Raw genomic sequence first — 16,698 nt, forward strand, 5'->3', positions numbered from 1 at the left:
AGAAGATCCGGCCATGTCTGTGGTCAGCTGTGATCCTGCCGTCTCCATCGCTCTCATTACACAAGTATAAAACATCTAATACTGGAGGAGAAAACAAGACTGAACACAAGCAGGTCACAGCCGTCTACACATCATAGGGGAGATCTCCATCTACCTGATGGTCCTGTGCAGGAGGAGGAGCGGGACATCTCTCTGGGGCTGTCCTCTTACTGGAAAGACCTGCAGGAGACACAGACAGGACTGACATCATTATTACATACAGAGAATTATAGGCCGTGTGGATTTAGTCCTGTCTATTACCTGGTGATGTGCGGGGCCGGTGCTCCTCCATCATCACCTCTTTGTACCGATCCTTGTGTCCTTCTAGATACTCCCACTCCTCCATGGAGAAATGGACAGTGACGTCCTGACACCTTATAGGAACCTGACACACACAATGATACCGTCATCACCCAGAATCCTCCAGTGCTGTCCCGCATAATGTCCCAGCATTCCCAGCAGTGTCACCTCTCCAGTCAGCAGCTCAATCATCTTGTGGGTGAGTTCTAGGATCTTCTGGTCATTGATGTCCTCATGTATCCGGGAGTGAGGTGGAGGCCCCGGGATTGGGCTCAGGGTTCCTCCCTGTCCTCCAGACACAGGGGCCTGACAGCGATCACTAGAGGTCTTCTTCACTACTGTGTAATCCTGAGTGTGGAGACATTAATAATATCACTACAGACATTTCCAGAGTCCATCACCTCTCCGGTCATGTCACCTGTTATTCCCATACATAATGATGTCATGTGATGACATCACAACCTCTCACCTCTCCGGTAAGATGGAAGATTATCTCCAGGGTGAGGTTTAATATCCTCTCCTCCATCTGGTCTCTGTCCTTATTCATCCTTGACGAGTCAATCGGGAAAGTCATTTCATATAGAATTTATTAGCAGAGGATCCTTTTTTGAAGGAACCTAAATAGAAAGAAGACGAGACAATATAAAAATGACATTAATGTTATGTCGGTTGGTCACATCTGCACATGATGGCTGCAGCCAATTACTGGGACTGGGTGTAGTGCTGATATCAGTATGTACTGCGGAATACCATCAACGGCAACAATGGTCATGTGACATACATAATGTCATTAAGTTATACTTAACCCCGAAGGCTGTTTGTACGTTAATGACGAGGCCAATTTATAAAATTCTGATCACTGTCACTGTATGAGGTAATAAGTCTCTGTGCCCACGATGCAGAAATGCTCAGGATTTTTTCCTGAGCGTTTCTGCATCTCCCTTGCAGAAAAAAACGCATGCGGATTGTACATGCAGATTGTACATTCGGATTGTACATGAGTTTCCTGCCAGGGACATGCGGAAATGGAGCGTTATTCACTGACATTTCCGCATGCGGATTGACAAGCGCTTTCCAAGCGATTAACATCACTTGGAAAGTGCTTGTGACAACTAGGTCACACTATATAAATCTATGCAAACAGAGAGAGTGGTTAAAAATGGTTAAATGCAAACAGAGAGTGGTTAAAAATGTATACTTACCCTCAGATGGCCCCCGGTGTCCTGCTTTACACTCCGTTCTCCCTTGCCGACAGCGGTGGATTGAAAGACCTGCCGACGTCAGCGTCGCGTGACCCGTCACATGACTCTGACGTCAGCGCAGGTCCTTCTATCCACTGGGAAGCAAGGAGGAGCGCACCGCGGGTCGCCGGAAGGTAAATATACATTTATTATTTTATTCTTTTTTTACAGATTTTTTAATGGTATCTGGGTGTGGATGAGACTCTCCTCTCATCTACACCCGGGTACCATCCGCACATTAGAACGCTTGGATTACGCATCTAAATATACAGTGATGCTTAATCCATGCGGTCTAATGCAAGTCAATGGCGGCGAAGACGCAGCACTTCCGCAAAATAATTCGTAGTGCTGCGTTTTTTTCCGCAATGATAATCCGCAGCGGAAATTTCCGCACCATGTGCACAGCACATGCGGATTATCATTGGGGAACATTGCTGCCCTTCTACCATGCGTTTTTAATGCGTTTCCGCAGCTGCAAAAACGCTGCAGAAACGCATTAAAAACACATTGTGGGCACACAGCCTTACTCTGGAGCGCTTCAACAGATCCCCCCTGATTATGAGACAGTTTTTTTGTGACATATTGTACTTCATAATAGTGGTAATAATTATTTGATATGACTTGCGTTTATTAGTGAAAAATAAGAAATCTGGCGAAAATTTAGCAATTTTCAAGCTTTGAATTTTTATGCCCTTAAATCAGAGATATGTCACACAAAATAGTTAATAAAAAAACATTTCTCACATGTCTACTTTACATCAGCACAATTTTGGAGACAATTTTTTTTTTTGTTATGAAGTTATAAAGGTTAAAAGTTGACCAGCGATTTCTAATTTTTCCAACAAATTTCCAAAAAACATTTTTTTAGGGACCACATCACATTTGCAGTGACTTTGAGGGGTCTATATGACCCTAAATACCCAAAGATGACACCATTCTAAAAACTGCACCCCTCAAGGTGCTCAAACCCACATTCAAGAAGTTTATTAACCCTTCAGGTGCTCCACAGGAATTTTTGGAATGTGGAAGAAAACAATGAACATTTAACTTTTTTTCACAAAAATGTTACTCTAGACCCAATTTTTTTTATTTTCGCAAGGGTAACAGGAAAAAATGGACCCCAAAATTACTTGTGCTATTTCTTCTGAACATGCAGATACTGCATATATGGGGAAAACCACTGTTTTGGTGCACAGCAGTGCTCGGAAGGGAAGAAGGACTGTTTGACTTTTTCAACGCAAAACTTGCGTGTGTTTGGAGAGCCTGTGATGTGCCTAAAAGGTGGAAAACCCCCACAAGTGACCCAATTTTGGAAAATAGACCCCTTAGAACTTATCTCGATGTGTGGTAACCACTTTGAACCCCCAAGTGCTTCACAAATGTTTAGAACGTACAGCCGTGAAAATACAAAAAATCACTTTTTCTCCATAAAAATGATCTTTTTTATTTTCACTAGGGTAACAGGAGAAATTGGACCCCAAAAGTTGTTGTGCAATTTATCCTGAGTATGCTGATACTCCATATATGAGAGAAAACTACTGTTTGGGCGCACCTCAAGGCTCGGAAGGGAAGGAGTGACGCTTTGGAATGCAGAATTTGATAGCATGGTCTGCGGACGTCATGCCCTGTTTGCAGAGCCCCTGATGTGGCTAAACAGTGGAAATGCCCAATAAGTGCCCCTTTTTGGAAATTAGACCACTAATGAATTTATCTAGAGGTGTGGTGAGCACCTTGAACCCCCAGGTGCTTCACAGAAAATTATAATGTTGACTTGTGAAAATAAAAAAAATTATTACATTTTTTCTACAAAAATGTTATTTTAGACAAAATAAAATTATTTTCACAAGGGTAACAGGAGAAAGTGGACCCCAAAATTTGTTGTGCAATTTCTACTGAGCACACATATACCCCATATGTGGTCGAAAACTACTTTTGAGGCACAGTGCAAAGCTCAGAAGGGAAGAAGCACCATATTGGAGTTCATATTTTGCTGGGCTGGTTTGACGGTGCCAAGTCACATTAGCAGAGTCTATAAGGTGCCAGAACAGCAGAACCTCCTATAAAATACCCCATTTTACACCTCTAAATGAATTCATCTAGGGGTGCAGTGAGCATGTTGACACCATATGTGCCTCACAGAATTTTAGGCGGTAAAGAAAGAATAATTAAATTTTTACCATCAAAGTTTTGTTTTAGCCCCAGATTTTACATTTTCACACTGTGAAATGGGTAAAAATGACAACAAAATTTGTCACACAAATTTGTCGAGGCTTTCTTTTTTCACCACCATTATCTGCAGCGCTTCGGTTGTGTTTCGCCTGTACTCTGGTAAGATTTTGGGACCTATTGAATTTAGTTATGGCATTATGTGCACCTTTACCTTGTGAATTATGGCCCCTGCTTACTTAGTCTTAAGGAAAATTTTGGCAGATTACCCTCCCCTGGCTGACTCACCCTTATGCTCTGCAGCTGCCTGGCACACTTCACTTTTTTCGTCCATTTATTCTATGATAATTGAGTATTATGTATATTGTAATGCAGCGGCTTGCTGCATTGCTAAAATGACAAGGGTGTGTGTTCTAGCTGACCATTTACCTCCCCTCAGGTGACTGATCACATGACTGTGACATCATCACAGGTCCTGTGTGCACAGAAGGATATATAAATCCTGGTGGTTTTGAAACAGAGAGAGAGGCCTGGTGAGGCAAGAAGCCTGGTCCCTGTATCTCGGACTCCACTAGCCTGGAAGGCAAATGCTGGATCCCTGTGTCTGGGATACCAGTAGCCTTGAAAAGTAAGAGGCCTGGTCCCTTTGTCTGGGACTCCACTAGCCTGCAAGGCAAGACGCTGGATCCCTGTGTCTGAGATACCAGTAGCCTTGGAAGGTACGTGGCCTGGAGACTACGTCTGGGGAGCCTTAAAGCCACAGCTGTGGCAGAACAGAGCTGATAGAAGCAGCTGAGACCCAGCAAAGGTAAATCGTCTCTTTAAGTGAATATTGATGCTATACGTTGCTGAAGTCTGTATCTGTAGCCAAGGGGGCATAGCTGCCACTGAAAAGGCTCGAGGATATACATGTGTACCATTCCTGCGACCCATTGAGATGGACTATGTTATAAGCAGTTTATGAGGTGTAATAAACTGCTGGATTTCATATTACCGGAAAACGTTGAATTTGTGCTTTAATTGACCCGGTGAAGCGAGTGCCCTCAGCGTGATGAATAGCGCTACCTTACAATTGGTTGGAGAATGCGGGCAACTGCAGCCTGGTTGCTAGGGGTAACGGCACAGGAAAACGAATGTGGATGCAAGCATCTTGCTGTGGCTCGGGGGGGCCATGAAGATTAAAGCATCTGGCTGTAACTTGGCGGGGTTATGAAAATTGTCGTTGCACTGAAACCTGGTTTGCTGTGGCTTGGTGGGGCCACGAAAATTTTCCAGGGAAAGAGGTGTGAAGTGTCTAATGTGAACAGTGTACCGCGATGGCTATGATTGGAGCCATATCCCCAGACGGAATGGAGAAGTGGTTAGATGACCGGCTGCAAACTCTCTTCAGCAAAATAGAGTTTTCTGAAGAAATGCAGGAGCAGATAAAGATGGCTGTGAAGGGAGCAGCAGATGAGTCTGAAGCTGCTGAGCGGTTAAGGTACCTGTTAAAGTTACAGCAACAAGACATGGTGCAGGAATGGCAGGAGCTGTTGGCACCGTATAGAATGGCGGCAGCGGACCATTCTGTGAGTTCTCCTGGGGCGCCGGTATTGTACCAGAGTGCCCGGGGAGGTGGTAAGAGATGTTGTGAACTGGGTCCTGAGACTATCGCGTGTTTTTTAAAAAAAAATTCCCGTACAGGTGTGGGTGTCCGAAAGGGGGCGGAGTCTCAAAGGGGCAGAGTTTCCAAAGAGCGTGGAGTATAGAAAACCAAAATTGGTTACTGGTTGTGGGTTGGTACCGCCTAAAAATGTCAATTTGACCGTTGATAACGGGGTAGCTCCAGTAGAAGGGGTTAACGTCAAACTGGGAGGTGACTTGTTGGTCCACAACACCATGGGGAGTGACACAGACCCCAGATCCCATAGCTGACGGTGACACTACGAAAGTAGAAAGAGAGTTCAGTCATGAGGAGCTAGACGAGGTGAGAAAGTCCCCCTCTTGTCGTCGACAGCGCAAAGGCCACAAAAAAGTTGCTCCTGTAGCCTTTGCTGAAAGGGCAAATAAAGAAAATGCACTTTATTCCGAGTGTGGATCCTCCTTTAGAAGCAGAAGAGATCAGGAGAGAAGAGGAGGTGACGTTGCCAGTAGCAACCTCCGGTGCAGTATCAGACAACAATTGGAAGGAAAAGTTCCAGAAAAATAAAGACGAGGTTTTTCAGTTGGAGCTTGACAAAGCGGAGTTTCAAGATGAGCTGTGCGAGATGAAAGATCGTTTCTCCCTGGTACAGTTAGAGCTGATGCACGTGAAGCAAAAGCTGAATGAGGGTCTACACCAGAGGGATAGCCAGCTGTCTGCCTTAAAAGAGGCGCTGCAGGATGAAGTTTCTAGAAGTGATCAAAACCTAGAACGGCTGCGCGAACAGTTCAACCAGGAGCTGTGTGAATCCAAGAAGGAGTATGGTGAACTCAGTAAGGATCTGCAACAAATTATGAGAGATTATGAGGATCTCCTCAAGGTTAAGGAAAAACTAGAGGATGATAAGGCGGATACAGACCACATGCGCCAAGTGATTGAGACCACTCTACAGGACACCCAGGATGAGAATGATGATCTCCGCAGAAAGATCCTAGGACTGGAAGCTCAGGGGAAGGAGCCGCAGACGTTCTGTGATGATCTCCAGAGGGCAGAGACGTGCCTTAAGGATAGAATCTGCAGGATGGAGGAGTCTATCGGAGAAGGGAGGTATGAAGCAAATACCTCTTCGAATAATGCAAACTCGGATGATTCGGTGGATGTAAGAGCTGAGATCAAGGAGCTCAAGGAGACGCTACAAGCCCATTTGAAGCAAGAGCAGCTTGAGAGACTGGCTGTCGAGAGCCGAGTGGGCGCATTGGAGACAGAGAGGTCTGAGAAAACTCTACTGTTAAAGGAGCAGTTGAAGCAGGAAGAGCTTCAGAGATGGGCTGCGGAGAGGCAAGTAAGTGAGCTAGAGCAAGAAGTTTTCGAGCTCAAAGGTCGCCTGGCAAAGTACCAATCAGTGAACGAGGCCTCCTTGGGGAAAGAAAAGGGCAAACAAGTTGTGCTTAATCCTCTATACCATGAGAAGGTGGACCTGAGGAGAGCTGAGAGAGTGTTAAAAGAAGATAAGTATGAAATGGAGGTGGTCAAGACGAGAATTCTTGAGTTCATAACTGTGAGTCAGCTCAGGGAAAGCATACAGGGTGAAGAAGCTGAAAGTCAGTTGTCCCTGAAACCTGAGCCAGATGATCATTTGGAGACCACTGGTGAGACAGAAACGTCTCGGTACAAGAGCCTCATAGATGTACCCAAAGATTTGAGAGAAGAATGCACCAGAGAGTCAGTGCATGAAGAGTTTAAGAAGGCCGTGGGAGCCTGTAAGGTGTACTCGACCTCAGAAGCTAAACAGCTGGTGCTCCTGTCCACAACCGATGTCACAGTGAAGAGGGTGGCTATCCTAAGTGACATGCACTGGCGATGTGCTCGCACGAAGCGGTTTGTCCGGTTGAAGACGGAACAAGCCATTAGACAACTGGAGCTTATGAGAAAAGCTCAAAGTCTGCGGGAAGAAGTCATCCGGGTGCCTCAGGCTTTGGTAAGAAAGCTCATTGGGAGAAATGGCCAAACCATGCAAATGATAGTAAGGAAGTCTGGTGTGATGAAAGTAAGCAGTCCACGCGATCATCAGGACTGGATACCAGATGAAGACGGCATGGTGTCATTCTCCGCTGTTGGAACGAAAGAAAATATTGCATATATACGCAAGCTGATGGAGTACCGAGTGACCTACCTGCTAGAGGTAGAACAGTTGAATCTCGCCAGACTGCGAATGGAAAGACAGCATCGCCTGAGCAGCAGAAGATGGCAGCCGTCTAGAAATTGTGAGACCAGACAGAGAAAGGGCCCTTCAAATAATAGGACGGCTACAGTAGAAGTTAGAGACCTTTCAGGATGTCCTTAGGATAGTGGGCGTGGGTTTAGTGGTAGTGAGACCTCCAGTAACTAAGGTCTAAGAGGTCCATACAAACGACCCAATAGTGTACGGGACAGCACGAAGTCAGACCTGACCTTAGATAGAAGGGCAAGTAAGTCACACTGCTGTATTGACCACTGGGAGCGGGGGAGGTCTGACAAGGTTACGACTCGGAAATGTGACTTGACGAAGTTAGTGACAATGACAGATGGTAGGTCCCTAAGGAATGGGCTAATGTTGATGACTAATGTTCCAGGGGCTGAGCAGCGCAATTGTCAAGTACATGGTCTCTGTGTGAACCGTGGTTTATAATGTGATTGTGTATATTATGTGTTCAACCCCACGAGTTTGAACAGGGGGGGAAATGTAATGCAGCGGCTTGCTGCATTGCTAAAATGTCCAGGGGGCCTGTTCTTGCTGACCATTTACCTCCCCCTCAGGTGAATTATCACATGACTGTGACATCATCACAGGTCCTGTGTGCACAGAAGGATATATAAATCCTGGTGGTTTTGAAACAGAAAGAGAGGCCTGGTGAGGCAAGAAGCCTGGTCCCTGTCTGGGACTCCACTAGCCTGGAAGGCAAGAGGCTGGATCCCTATGTCTGAGATACCAGTATACTTGGAAGGCACGTGGCCTGGAGACTAAGTCTGGGGAGCCTTAAAGCCACAGCTGTGGCAGAACAGAGCTGATAGAAGCAGCTGAGACCCAGGAAAGGTAAATCGGCGCTTTAAGTGAATATTGATGCTATACGATGCTGAAGTCTGTATCTGCAGCCAAGCGGGCATAGCTGCCACTGAAAAGGCTCGAGGATATACATGTGTAACATTACTGCGAGCCATTGAGATGGACTATGTTATAAACAGTTTATGAGGTGTAATAAACTGCTGGGCTTCATATTACCAGAAAACATTGCATGTGTGCTTTAATTGACCCGGTGAAGCAAGTGCCCTCAGCGTGATGAATAGCGCTACCTTACAATATTTATACTCTAATAAAAATTACAATTTTATGCTATTCAAACTCTGATCTTTTTTTCTAGAATTTTTGCTGAATGTAGAAATACCCCATATGTGGCTGTGCAGTACTGCTTAGCAACATGACGAGACTCGGGAGGGATGGAGCGCTATTTGCCTCCTGGAGCGCAGATTTTCCTAGAATAGTATGCAGACTCCAAATACACAGTTCTTGATCCGCCTCTTGAGAAAGCCTTACGGTTGAGGGCGAAACGCGCGTCGAGGCGTTTTTCGTCCACATGGGCATTTGGCACTGAGCACTTTAAACCTCTGCATCCTTGGTAAGATGGCTCCTCTTATAATATTGAGCGAAGGGAACATTTGGGTGGTCTTATTGTCTATGATGATGTGATTCTACATACTGTCTGTTCTACTACAACTGTTCCTTGAGTCAGCCTCTTGCCTTAAAGGTCCCCACTGCATTATTTTGATACCTGACATCCCCATGTGGGGTCATTATTGTGTCTCTGCATATTATCTAGTGCTACTATCCCCTGGATTCTTTGTGTGTTCCCCATTTTCTAGTGCTATTAATTGCTATGATTACTTTGCCATAATCATGTAAAGTTTCGATATGTAATAAAATAATACTCTTGATATGAATCACTCTTTTTCCTCTTTTGTTGTTATACAGTTCTTAAGTGCTAGAAGAGCAGAAACCCCCTTCAAGTGGCACCATTTTGGAAATTATACCCCTTTGGAAATTTATCTACAGGTGTGGTGAGGATTTTAATGACATGGGTGCTTTCCAGAAACAAGCAGCAGTGGATGCTGCAGTGTTAAAATTGCAAATTGCCGTTGTAGTGATTAGTACATTATGCCCAGCTCGTGCTTCTGGACACATGCACCTGTAAATTAAGCGGGCCTATTGCCTATTGTCCTGTAGCCCATCCCAGACACGTCTACAATTTTGTCTCTGGTACCCTTAGACAGCTCTTTGGTCTTGGCCATGGTGGAGAGGTTGGAGTGTGATTGATTGAGTGTGTGAAGAGGTGTTTTTTATACAGGTAACAAGTTCAAACACGTGCAATTAATACAGGTAATGAGTGCAGAGTAGGAGGGCTTCTTAAAGAAAAACTAATAGGTCTGTGAGAGCCAGAATTCTTACTGGTTGGTAGGTGATCAAATAGTTATTTCATGCAATAAAATGCACAGTTGAAGTGCCCTACGATAAAAATTACAGACCTCTCCATTCTTTGAAGGTGGGAAAACTTGCAAAATCGGCAGTGTATCAAATACTTATTTTCCCCACTGTACTTAAATCACTATGTACAGACAAAGGCAGCATCTTATTCATTTAATAATCTACCCAGTTCATTGTTATATAAATTCGTGATTGAGGATAATGCCACATTTGCATGTAGCCAAAAAGTGGGGCCCTGGAGTTGGTTACTGGTTGGCCCTTGGCAAAGCAGTCCGACGCTGACGTTACATGCAAGTGGAGATAAGTCAGAGGGTTGGTCGCTCATCTGGGCAGGTTGTGTGAGGCACATCTGTGGAAAAGCTAGATGGATTCCAATATGGCTGCAGCTTCGCAGTTGTGCTCACACCAAATAGATTAAGGACATAATAAGTGAAAGAGAAGAGAGGGCGGTGGATGCGGGGCGCTGTCGCTGACAAAGGTGATTCCAGGCGCTAAGTGTAAAAAACTCCCACATTATTCATGCAGCACGTTTCAGAGTAGATTCTATTCCTTTCTCAAGTATACACTGCGTGCAGAATTATTAGGCAAAGGCGTATTTTGATCAATTTGATACATGTTGTCCTACTCCAAGCTGCATAGGCTTGAGAGCCAACTACCAATTAAGTAAATCTGGTGATGTGCATCTCTGTAATGAGGAGGGGTGTTGTCTAATGACATCAACACCCTATATAAGGAGCGCTTAATTATTAGGCAACTTCCTTTCCTTTGGCAAAATAGGTCAGAAGAGAGATTTGACGGCTCTGAAAAGTTCAAAATTGTGAGATGTCTTGTAGAGGGATGCAGCAGTCTTGAAATTTCCAAACTTTTGAAGCGTGATCACCGAACAATCAAGCGTTTCATGGCAAATAGCCAACAGGGTCGCAAGAAGCGTGTTGGCCAAAAAAGGCGCAAAATAACTGCCCATGAATTGAGGAAAATCAAGCGTGAAGCTGCCAAGATGCCATTCGCCACCAGTTTTGCCATATTTCAGAGCTGCAACGTTACTGGAGTATCAAAAAGCACAAGGTGTGCGATACTCAGGGACATAGCCAAGGTAAGGAAGGCTGAAAAACGACCACCTTTGAACAAGAAACATAAGATAAAACGTCAAGAATGGGCCAGGAAATATCTTAAGACTGATTTTTCAAAGGTTTTATGGACTGATGAAATGAGAGTGGCTGTTGATGGGCCAAATGGATGGGCAAGAGGCTGGATCAATAAAGGGCAGAGAGCTCCACTCCGACTCAGACGCCAGCAAGGTGGAGGTGGGGTACTGTTATGGGCTGGTATCATCAAAGATGAACTTGTGGGACCTTTTCGGGTTGAGGATGGAGTGCAGCTCAACTCCCAGACCTACTGCCAGTTTCTGGAAGACAACTTCTTCAAGCAGTGGTACAGGAAGAAGTTGGTATCGTTCAAGAAAAACATGATTTTCATGCAGGACAATGCTCCATCACATGAATCCATCTACTCCACAGCGTGGCTGGCCAGTAAAGGTCTAAAAGAAGAAAAAATAATGACATGGCCCCCTTGTTCACCTGATCTGAACCCCATAGAGAACCTGTGGTCCATCATAAAATGTGAGATCTACAGGGAGGTAAAACCGTACACCTCTCGGAACAGTGTCTGGGAGGCTGTGGTGGCTGCTGCATGTAATGTTGATCGAAAACAGATCAAGCAACTGACAGAATCTATGGATGGAAGGCTGTTGAGTATCATCATAAAGAAAGGTGGCTATACTGATCACTAATTTTTTTGGTTTTTGTTTTTGCATGTCAGAAATGTTTATTTCTAAATTTTGTGCACTGATATTGGTTTACCTGGTGAAAATAAACAAGTGAGATGGGATTATATTTGGTTTTTATTAAGTTGCCTAATAATTCTGCACAGAAATAGTTACCTGCACAAACAGATATCCTCCAAAGATAGCCAAATCTAAAAAAAAAACTACTCCAACTTCCAAAAATATTAAGCTTGGATATTTATGAGTCTTTTGGGTTGATTGAGAACATAGTTGTTGATCAATAATAAAAATAATCCTCTAAAATACAACTTGCCTAATAATTCTGCACACAGTGTATGTCTGAAATTGGAGTAGAATCTACTCTCAAACGTGTTGTATGAATACACTGGGATTTTTTTACACTGTGAGACAGTTAGGGGGATCATATGCGAAGGATGGTATGCATCCCCTAGGACGCGCATAGAGGATTATTAAATCCGCTGGAGTGCATTGCAGTCACAGATATAGCTGTGGTTGCAGTGCAACATAAAAGTAAGTTTGGACTTGGTCAAGATATTTGACCAAGTTGGATTGAAGAAAACCCGACATGGGCTTGTATTTTTGGAGTGATCTGCAGGATGGTAGTGGGGTGGATCATTTCCTCCAGCCCAGGTCTTATAAGTGGCTCATGGCCACAATTCTTCATTTAAACCAGCAGCAAAGGTTTGAGTGTGTCAGTGTTGGGATTGCTAGCAGCAGAGTTGGAAGCTCTGCAATGCAAGTCTGTGTGAAAGCTGAACACAGGCCTGTGAAGGCAACGTACCTGATGCACCCCAAGAGACACGGTGGTGCTGTCGTCCACGGCAACGGGTTTGGAACCGGACTGTTTTGACGACCTGGCTGTGATCTGGAGGATACTCTCTGCCTTCAATTTTTGAGTTTTGGAAAATAAATGTAGCATCAGCATCTCTGCCCCCTGCTAGGCAGAGACGCCATCCCCCTTACTGCTGCGGTCCCGCTCCGGCGTCTTCCGGCCTCCCTTCTGCACGCAGCTTCCCTGGCACTGTGCTTAGGGAACGCGCGCTCTCCCTATCGCTTCAAGGGGCCGTGCGCGCCGTCCTAAAAAGTCCCCGGCCGATGGCAGGAGGACTTTCTCTATAAAAGGTACCTCCTCCAATATGGAGGTGCCCGTGCAAGGTTGTTGCTCTGTGTTACTTACTTTGCTTCAGCCCTCAGGTCCTCCGCAAGTCAGTCCTGTCCGCCAGTCTGATCTTCAGTCCAGTTCGCCAGTCTGACTACTATCCAGCCCGATAGTCTGCCTGCAGTCCAGTTTGCCAGTGTGTCTATGGGCTCAGCCCGCCCGCTTACCTGGAAGCACCTGCCTGTTACCTGCCGTGCCCGCCAACCCGCTTACCTGGAAGCACATGCCTGTTACCTGCCGTGCCCGCCTGCCTGCTTTCCTGGAAGCATTTCCCACTTACCTGTTGTGCCCACCTGCTTGCTTACCTGGAAGCTCCTGCCTGTTACCTGCCGTGCCCGCCTGCCTGCTTACATGGAAGCACCTGCCAGCTTGCCTACCCGGAGCACCCGTCTGGCTATCAGCCGAATCAGCCTGCCTGCCATGCTCATCCGCTGTACCGGTCAGTTCCTGCCTTCTGTCCCGTCGGAGTCACCTGCTCTCATACAAGGTCGGTCCCAGAGTGGCACCTGGTCCCTCTGCTCGGTCCCTCCCTGGTTCACGGAGTCGACTGAGCCGCCGTGCGACCTTGGTCAGGCCGAGTAGATACTTAGTCATGCCCCTCTGGTCCCTCCTTGCACCGCAGCACAGAGGTTCCACCACTCGGATCACTAACAGTTTGCACGGGCTATGGAACCTGGTGGCCCCCAGGCTCCTTCGCTTTCTGACCTGTACCAGGAGGTTTCTCGTCAGAGATCCCAACAGGAAACTATCCTGACCTACCTGCGGTCTGTCAACTCCCGCCTGGACACGCCGTCCATCCCACCTGTGTCCGTCTCGAGCCGAGCGGCAACCTCTCCAGCGGCGCCTCAGCCTACTAGTGCCATGGCATCCGGCCCTAGTCCCCGACTCTCTGCGCCTCAACGTTTTGGTGGCGATCCCGTCTATGTCGGGGTTTTCTAAACCAGTGCACGCTGCACTTTGAACTCCTGGCACATCAGTTTCCCTCCGACCGGGCCAAGGTGGCGTTCATCATGTCTCACCTCACCGGGGAAGCATTGGCATGGCTAAACCCTCTATGGGAGAGAGGGGATCCCCTGGGGTCTGATCTTCCGGCTTTCCTCACTGCCTTCCGGAAAGTCTTCGATGAGCCCGGACAAAAGACTTCTACTGCCTCCTCTCTTCTCCGTCTCCGCCAAGGGAGTCTCACCGTGGGCCAGTATGCCATACATTTCGCACTCTCGCATCTGAGCTCGTCTGGAACAACGAGGCCCTGGTGTCTACCTTCTGGGAACATCTTTCCGGATGGATCAAGGACGAGCTAGCCGGTCGGGACATTCCTTCCACCCTGGACGACCTGGTGTCACTAGCTACCCGGATTGACATCCGTTTCTTGGAACGAGTTAAGGAGACTACCCGGGAGAGAAGATTTTCTCGTCTCGCTCCTGTATTCCAAAAACCTGCCTCCCAAAGAGCAATTCCCCGGGCACGCTCGTCCGAACCCATGCAAATTGACGAGACCAAGATGGTCAAGTCTCGCCAAGAGACGCGCAGAGCCGAGGGTAGCTGCTTCTACTGTGGCAGTAAGGAGAATCTGATCCGTTCCTGCCCGGTGAAGCCGGGAAACTCCAGTGTCTAGGACCGCTCGGAGAGGTCGTCCTAGGCAAGAGTAAATCCTCTCCGTCCTTGACTCTATCCGTTTCCATCTCCAGTGGTGTGACCCGCTTCTTTGAGACCGTCCACCTGGATTCCGAAGCCGCTGGGAATCTCATTTCTCAGGCCCTTGTGGAGCGGTATCAGATTCTTACCAAACATCTGGCCGAACCATTGGCAGTCGCTTGTGTGGATGGGAGACTCCTTCCGGAGACCATCTTGCTCGTTACAGAGCCTGTAACCCTTCAGGTGAGAATGCTGCACTCAGAGATCTCCTTTCATGTGCTATCTGGACTCTCTCACTCCCTTTTGCTAGGTCTACCCTGGCTACAGAGATATGAACCCGTCCTGAATTGGCGATCTGGTGAGGTGCTCCGTTGGGGCCAGGATTGCCATGAGACCTGCCTGGTTCCGGTTCGTCCGGCTCAACCTCCGTCTACTCTGGCTAATCTACCTGGTCTGCCGGCACCCTACTGGTCCTATGCAGACGTCTTCGACAAGAAGCAAGCTGAGACACTACGACCTCATAGGCTGTATGATTGCCCAATCGACCTGGTACCCGGTGCTTCTCCTCCCCGCGGGCGTATCTACCCCTTGTCGCTGGCTGAGACCCAGGCCATGTCTGAGTACATTGAGGAGAACCTTGCTAGGGGATTCATTCAGAAATCTACTTCCCCGGCTAGAGCAGGATTCTTCTTTGTTAAAAAGAAAGAAGGCTCGCTACAGCCATGTATTGACTACAGGGGTCTTAAACAGATTACCATCAAGAATAAGTACCCCCTGCCTCTCATCTCGGGGCTGTTCGACCGCCTTAAAGGCGTGAAGGTCTTCACCAAGCTCGATCTTCGTGGGGCGTACAATTTGGTCCGGATCCGCCAGGGAGACGAGTGGAAGAAGGCATTCAACACCCGGGACGGTCACTATCAATACCGCGTGATGCCCTTTGGTCTCTGTAATGCCCCTGCCGTCTTCCAGGAGCTGGTTAACGACATCTTCCACGATATCTCTTGTATTCTTGCGTGGTGGTGTACCTGGACAATATCTTCTCTCCGGATCTGCCCGCACACCGGAGGAATGTTTGTCAGGTTCTGTTAAGGCACCGGGAGAATCGTCTCTATGCAAAATTTGAAAAATGTATTTTCGAGAAGACTTCCCTTCCGTTCCTGGGATATATTATCTCCGAGACTGGTCTTCAGATGGACCCCGAGAAGGTTTCTGCCGTCTTAAAATGGCCCCGACGGGAGAGGTTGAAGGCGATTCAGTGATTCCTGGGCTTCGCAAATTATTACCGCCTCTTCATCCCTCATTTCTCCTCCCGGACAGCTCCCATCTCCACGCTCAGCCGTAAGGGAGCAAATGCCAAGAAATGGACTTCCGAAGCGGAGGAGGCCTTCGTCTCTCCTCCGCCTCGGTGCTGCACCGTCCGGATTGCAACAAGCAGTTCTTCCTGGAGGTTGATGCTTCCTCCTCCGGAGCCGGAGAGGAGCTCACCCAGAAATCCTCGTCTGGGAGAATGGTAACCTGCGGCTTCTTCTCCAAGCTCTTCAACTCTTCCGAGCGCAACTACTCCATAGGAGATCGTGAGCTGTTTGCCATCAAATTGGCGCTGGAGGAGTGGCGCTACCTGCTGGAAGAGGCTCTGCACCCAGTGATTACCTACACAGACCACAAAAACCTGGCCTATTTACAAAAAGCCCAGACTCAATCCGCATCAGGCCCGGTGGTCTCTGTTCTTTGCCTGATTCTGCTTTACTCTACATTACCGCCCTGCGGACAAGAACATTAAAGCCAACGCTCTATCCCGCTCATTACTGTCCTCCGACCAAGAGGAGGAGCCTCTGCATATCATCGACCCATCCAGAGTAATGACTGTGGCCCCAGTAAGACTTTTGTAGCTGTTCCGGATCGTAAGAAGGTTCTTCTCTGGGGTCATTCGTCCAAATTAGCCGGCCATGCAGGCCAGAGGAAGACCTTCCTGCTCATCATCCGGCATTACTGGTGGCCTTCTCTACGCAAGGATGTTGTGGATTTTGTCACGGCTTGTTCCTCCTGTTCTCGTAACAATGTTCCCAGGCATCTTCCTGCCGGCCATCTCCTGCCTCTACCCGTACCTTCCGCTCCGTGACAACACATTGCTATGGACTTTATTACAGATCTCCCAGTTTCTGCCGGTTGTGCTGTCATTTGGGTGGTCGCTGACCGCTTTTCTAAAATGGTCCACTT

The 16,698-nt window shown here is 47.3% G+C and overlaps 1 protein-coding gene across 1 annotated transcript in view; it reads right to left on the minus strand.

Moving 5' to 3' along the window:
* The window catches only part of LOC141272092 (uncharacterized), a 62,994-nt gene that overhangs the window by 19,039 nt on the left and 27,257 nt on the right, over nt 1-16,698 (minus strand). Inside the window, exons 2-5 of the mRNA XM_073682402.1 lie at nt 809-956; nt 508-687; nt 301-424; nt 155-219 (exon numbers count right to left, since the gene is read on the minus strand). Of these exons, the coding sequence (XP_073538503.1) occupies nt 155-219; nt 301-424; nt 508-687; nt 809-913 (474 nt within the window). The 5' untranslated portion in view covers nt 914-956. The remainder of the gene's footprint in view (nt 1-154; nt 220-300; nt 425-507; nt 688-808; nt 957-16,698) is intronic.

Source organism: Phyllobates terribilis, unplaced genomic scaffold, assembly GCF_046119375.1.
Source record: "Phyllobates terribilis strain yellow unplaced genomic scaffold, ASM4611937v1 Scaffold_1__5_contigs__length_1240528914, whole genome shotgun sequence".
NCBI classification, from domain to species: domain Eukaryota; kingdom Metazoa; phylum Chordata; class Amphibia; order Anura; family Dendrobatidae; genus Phyllobates; species Phyllobates terribilis.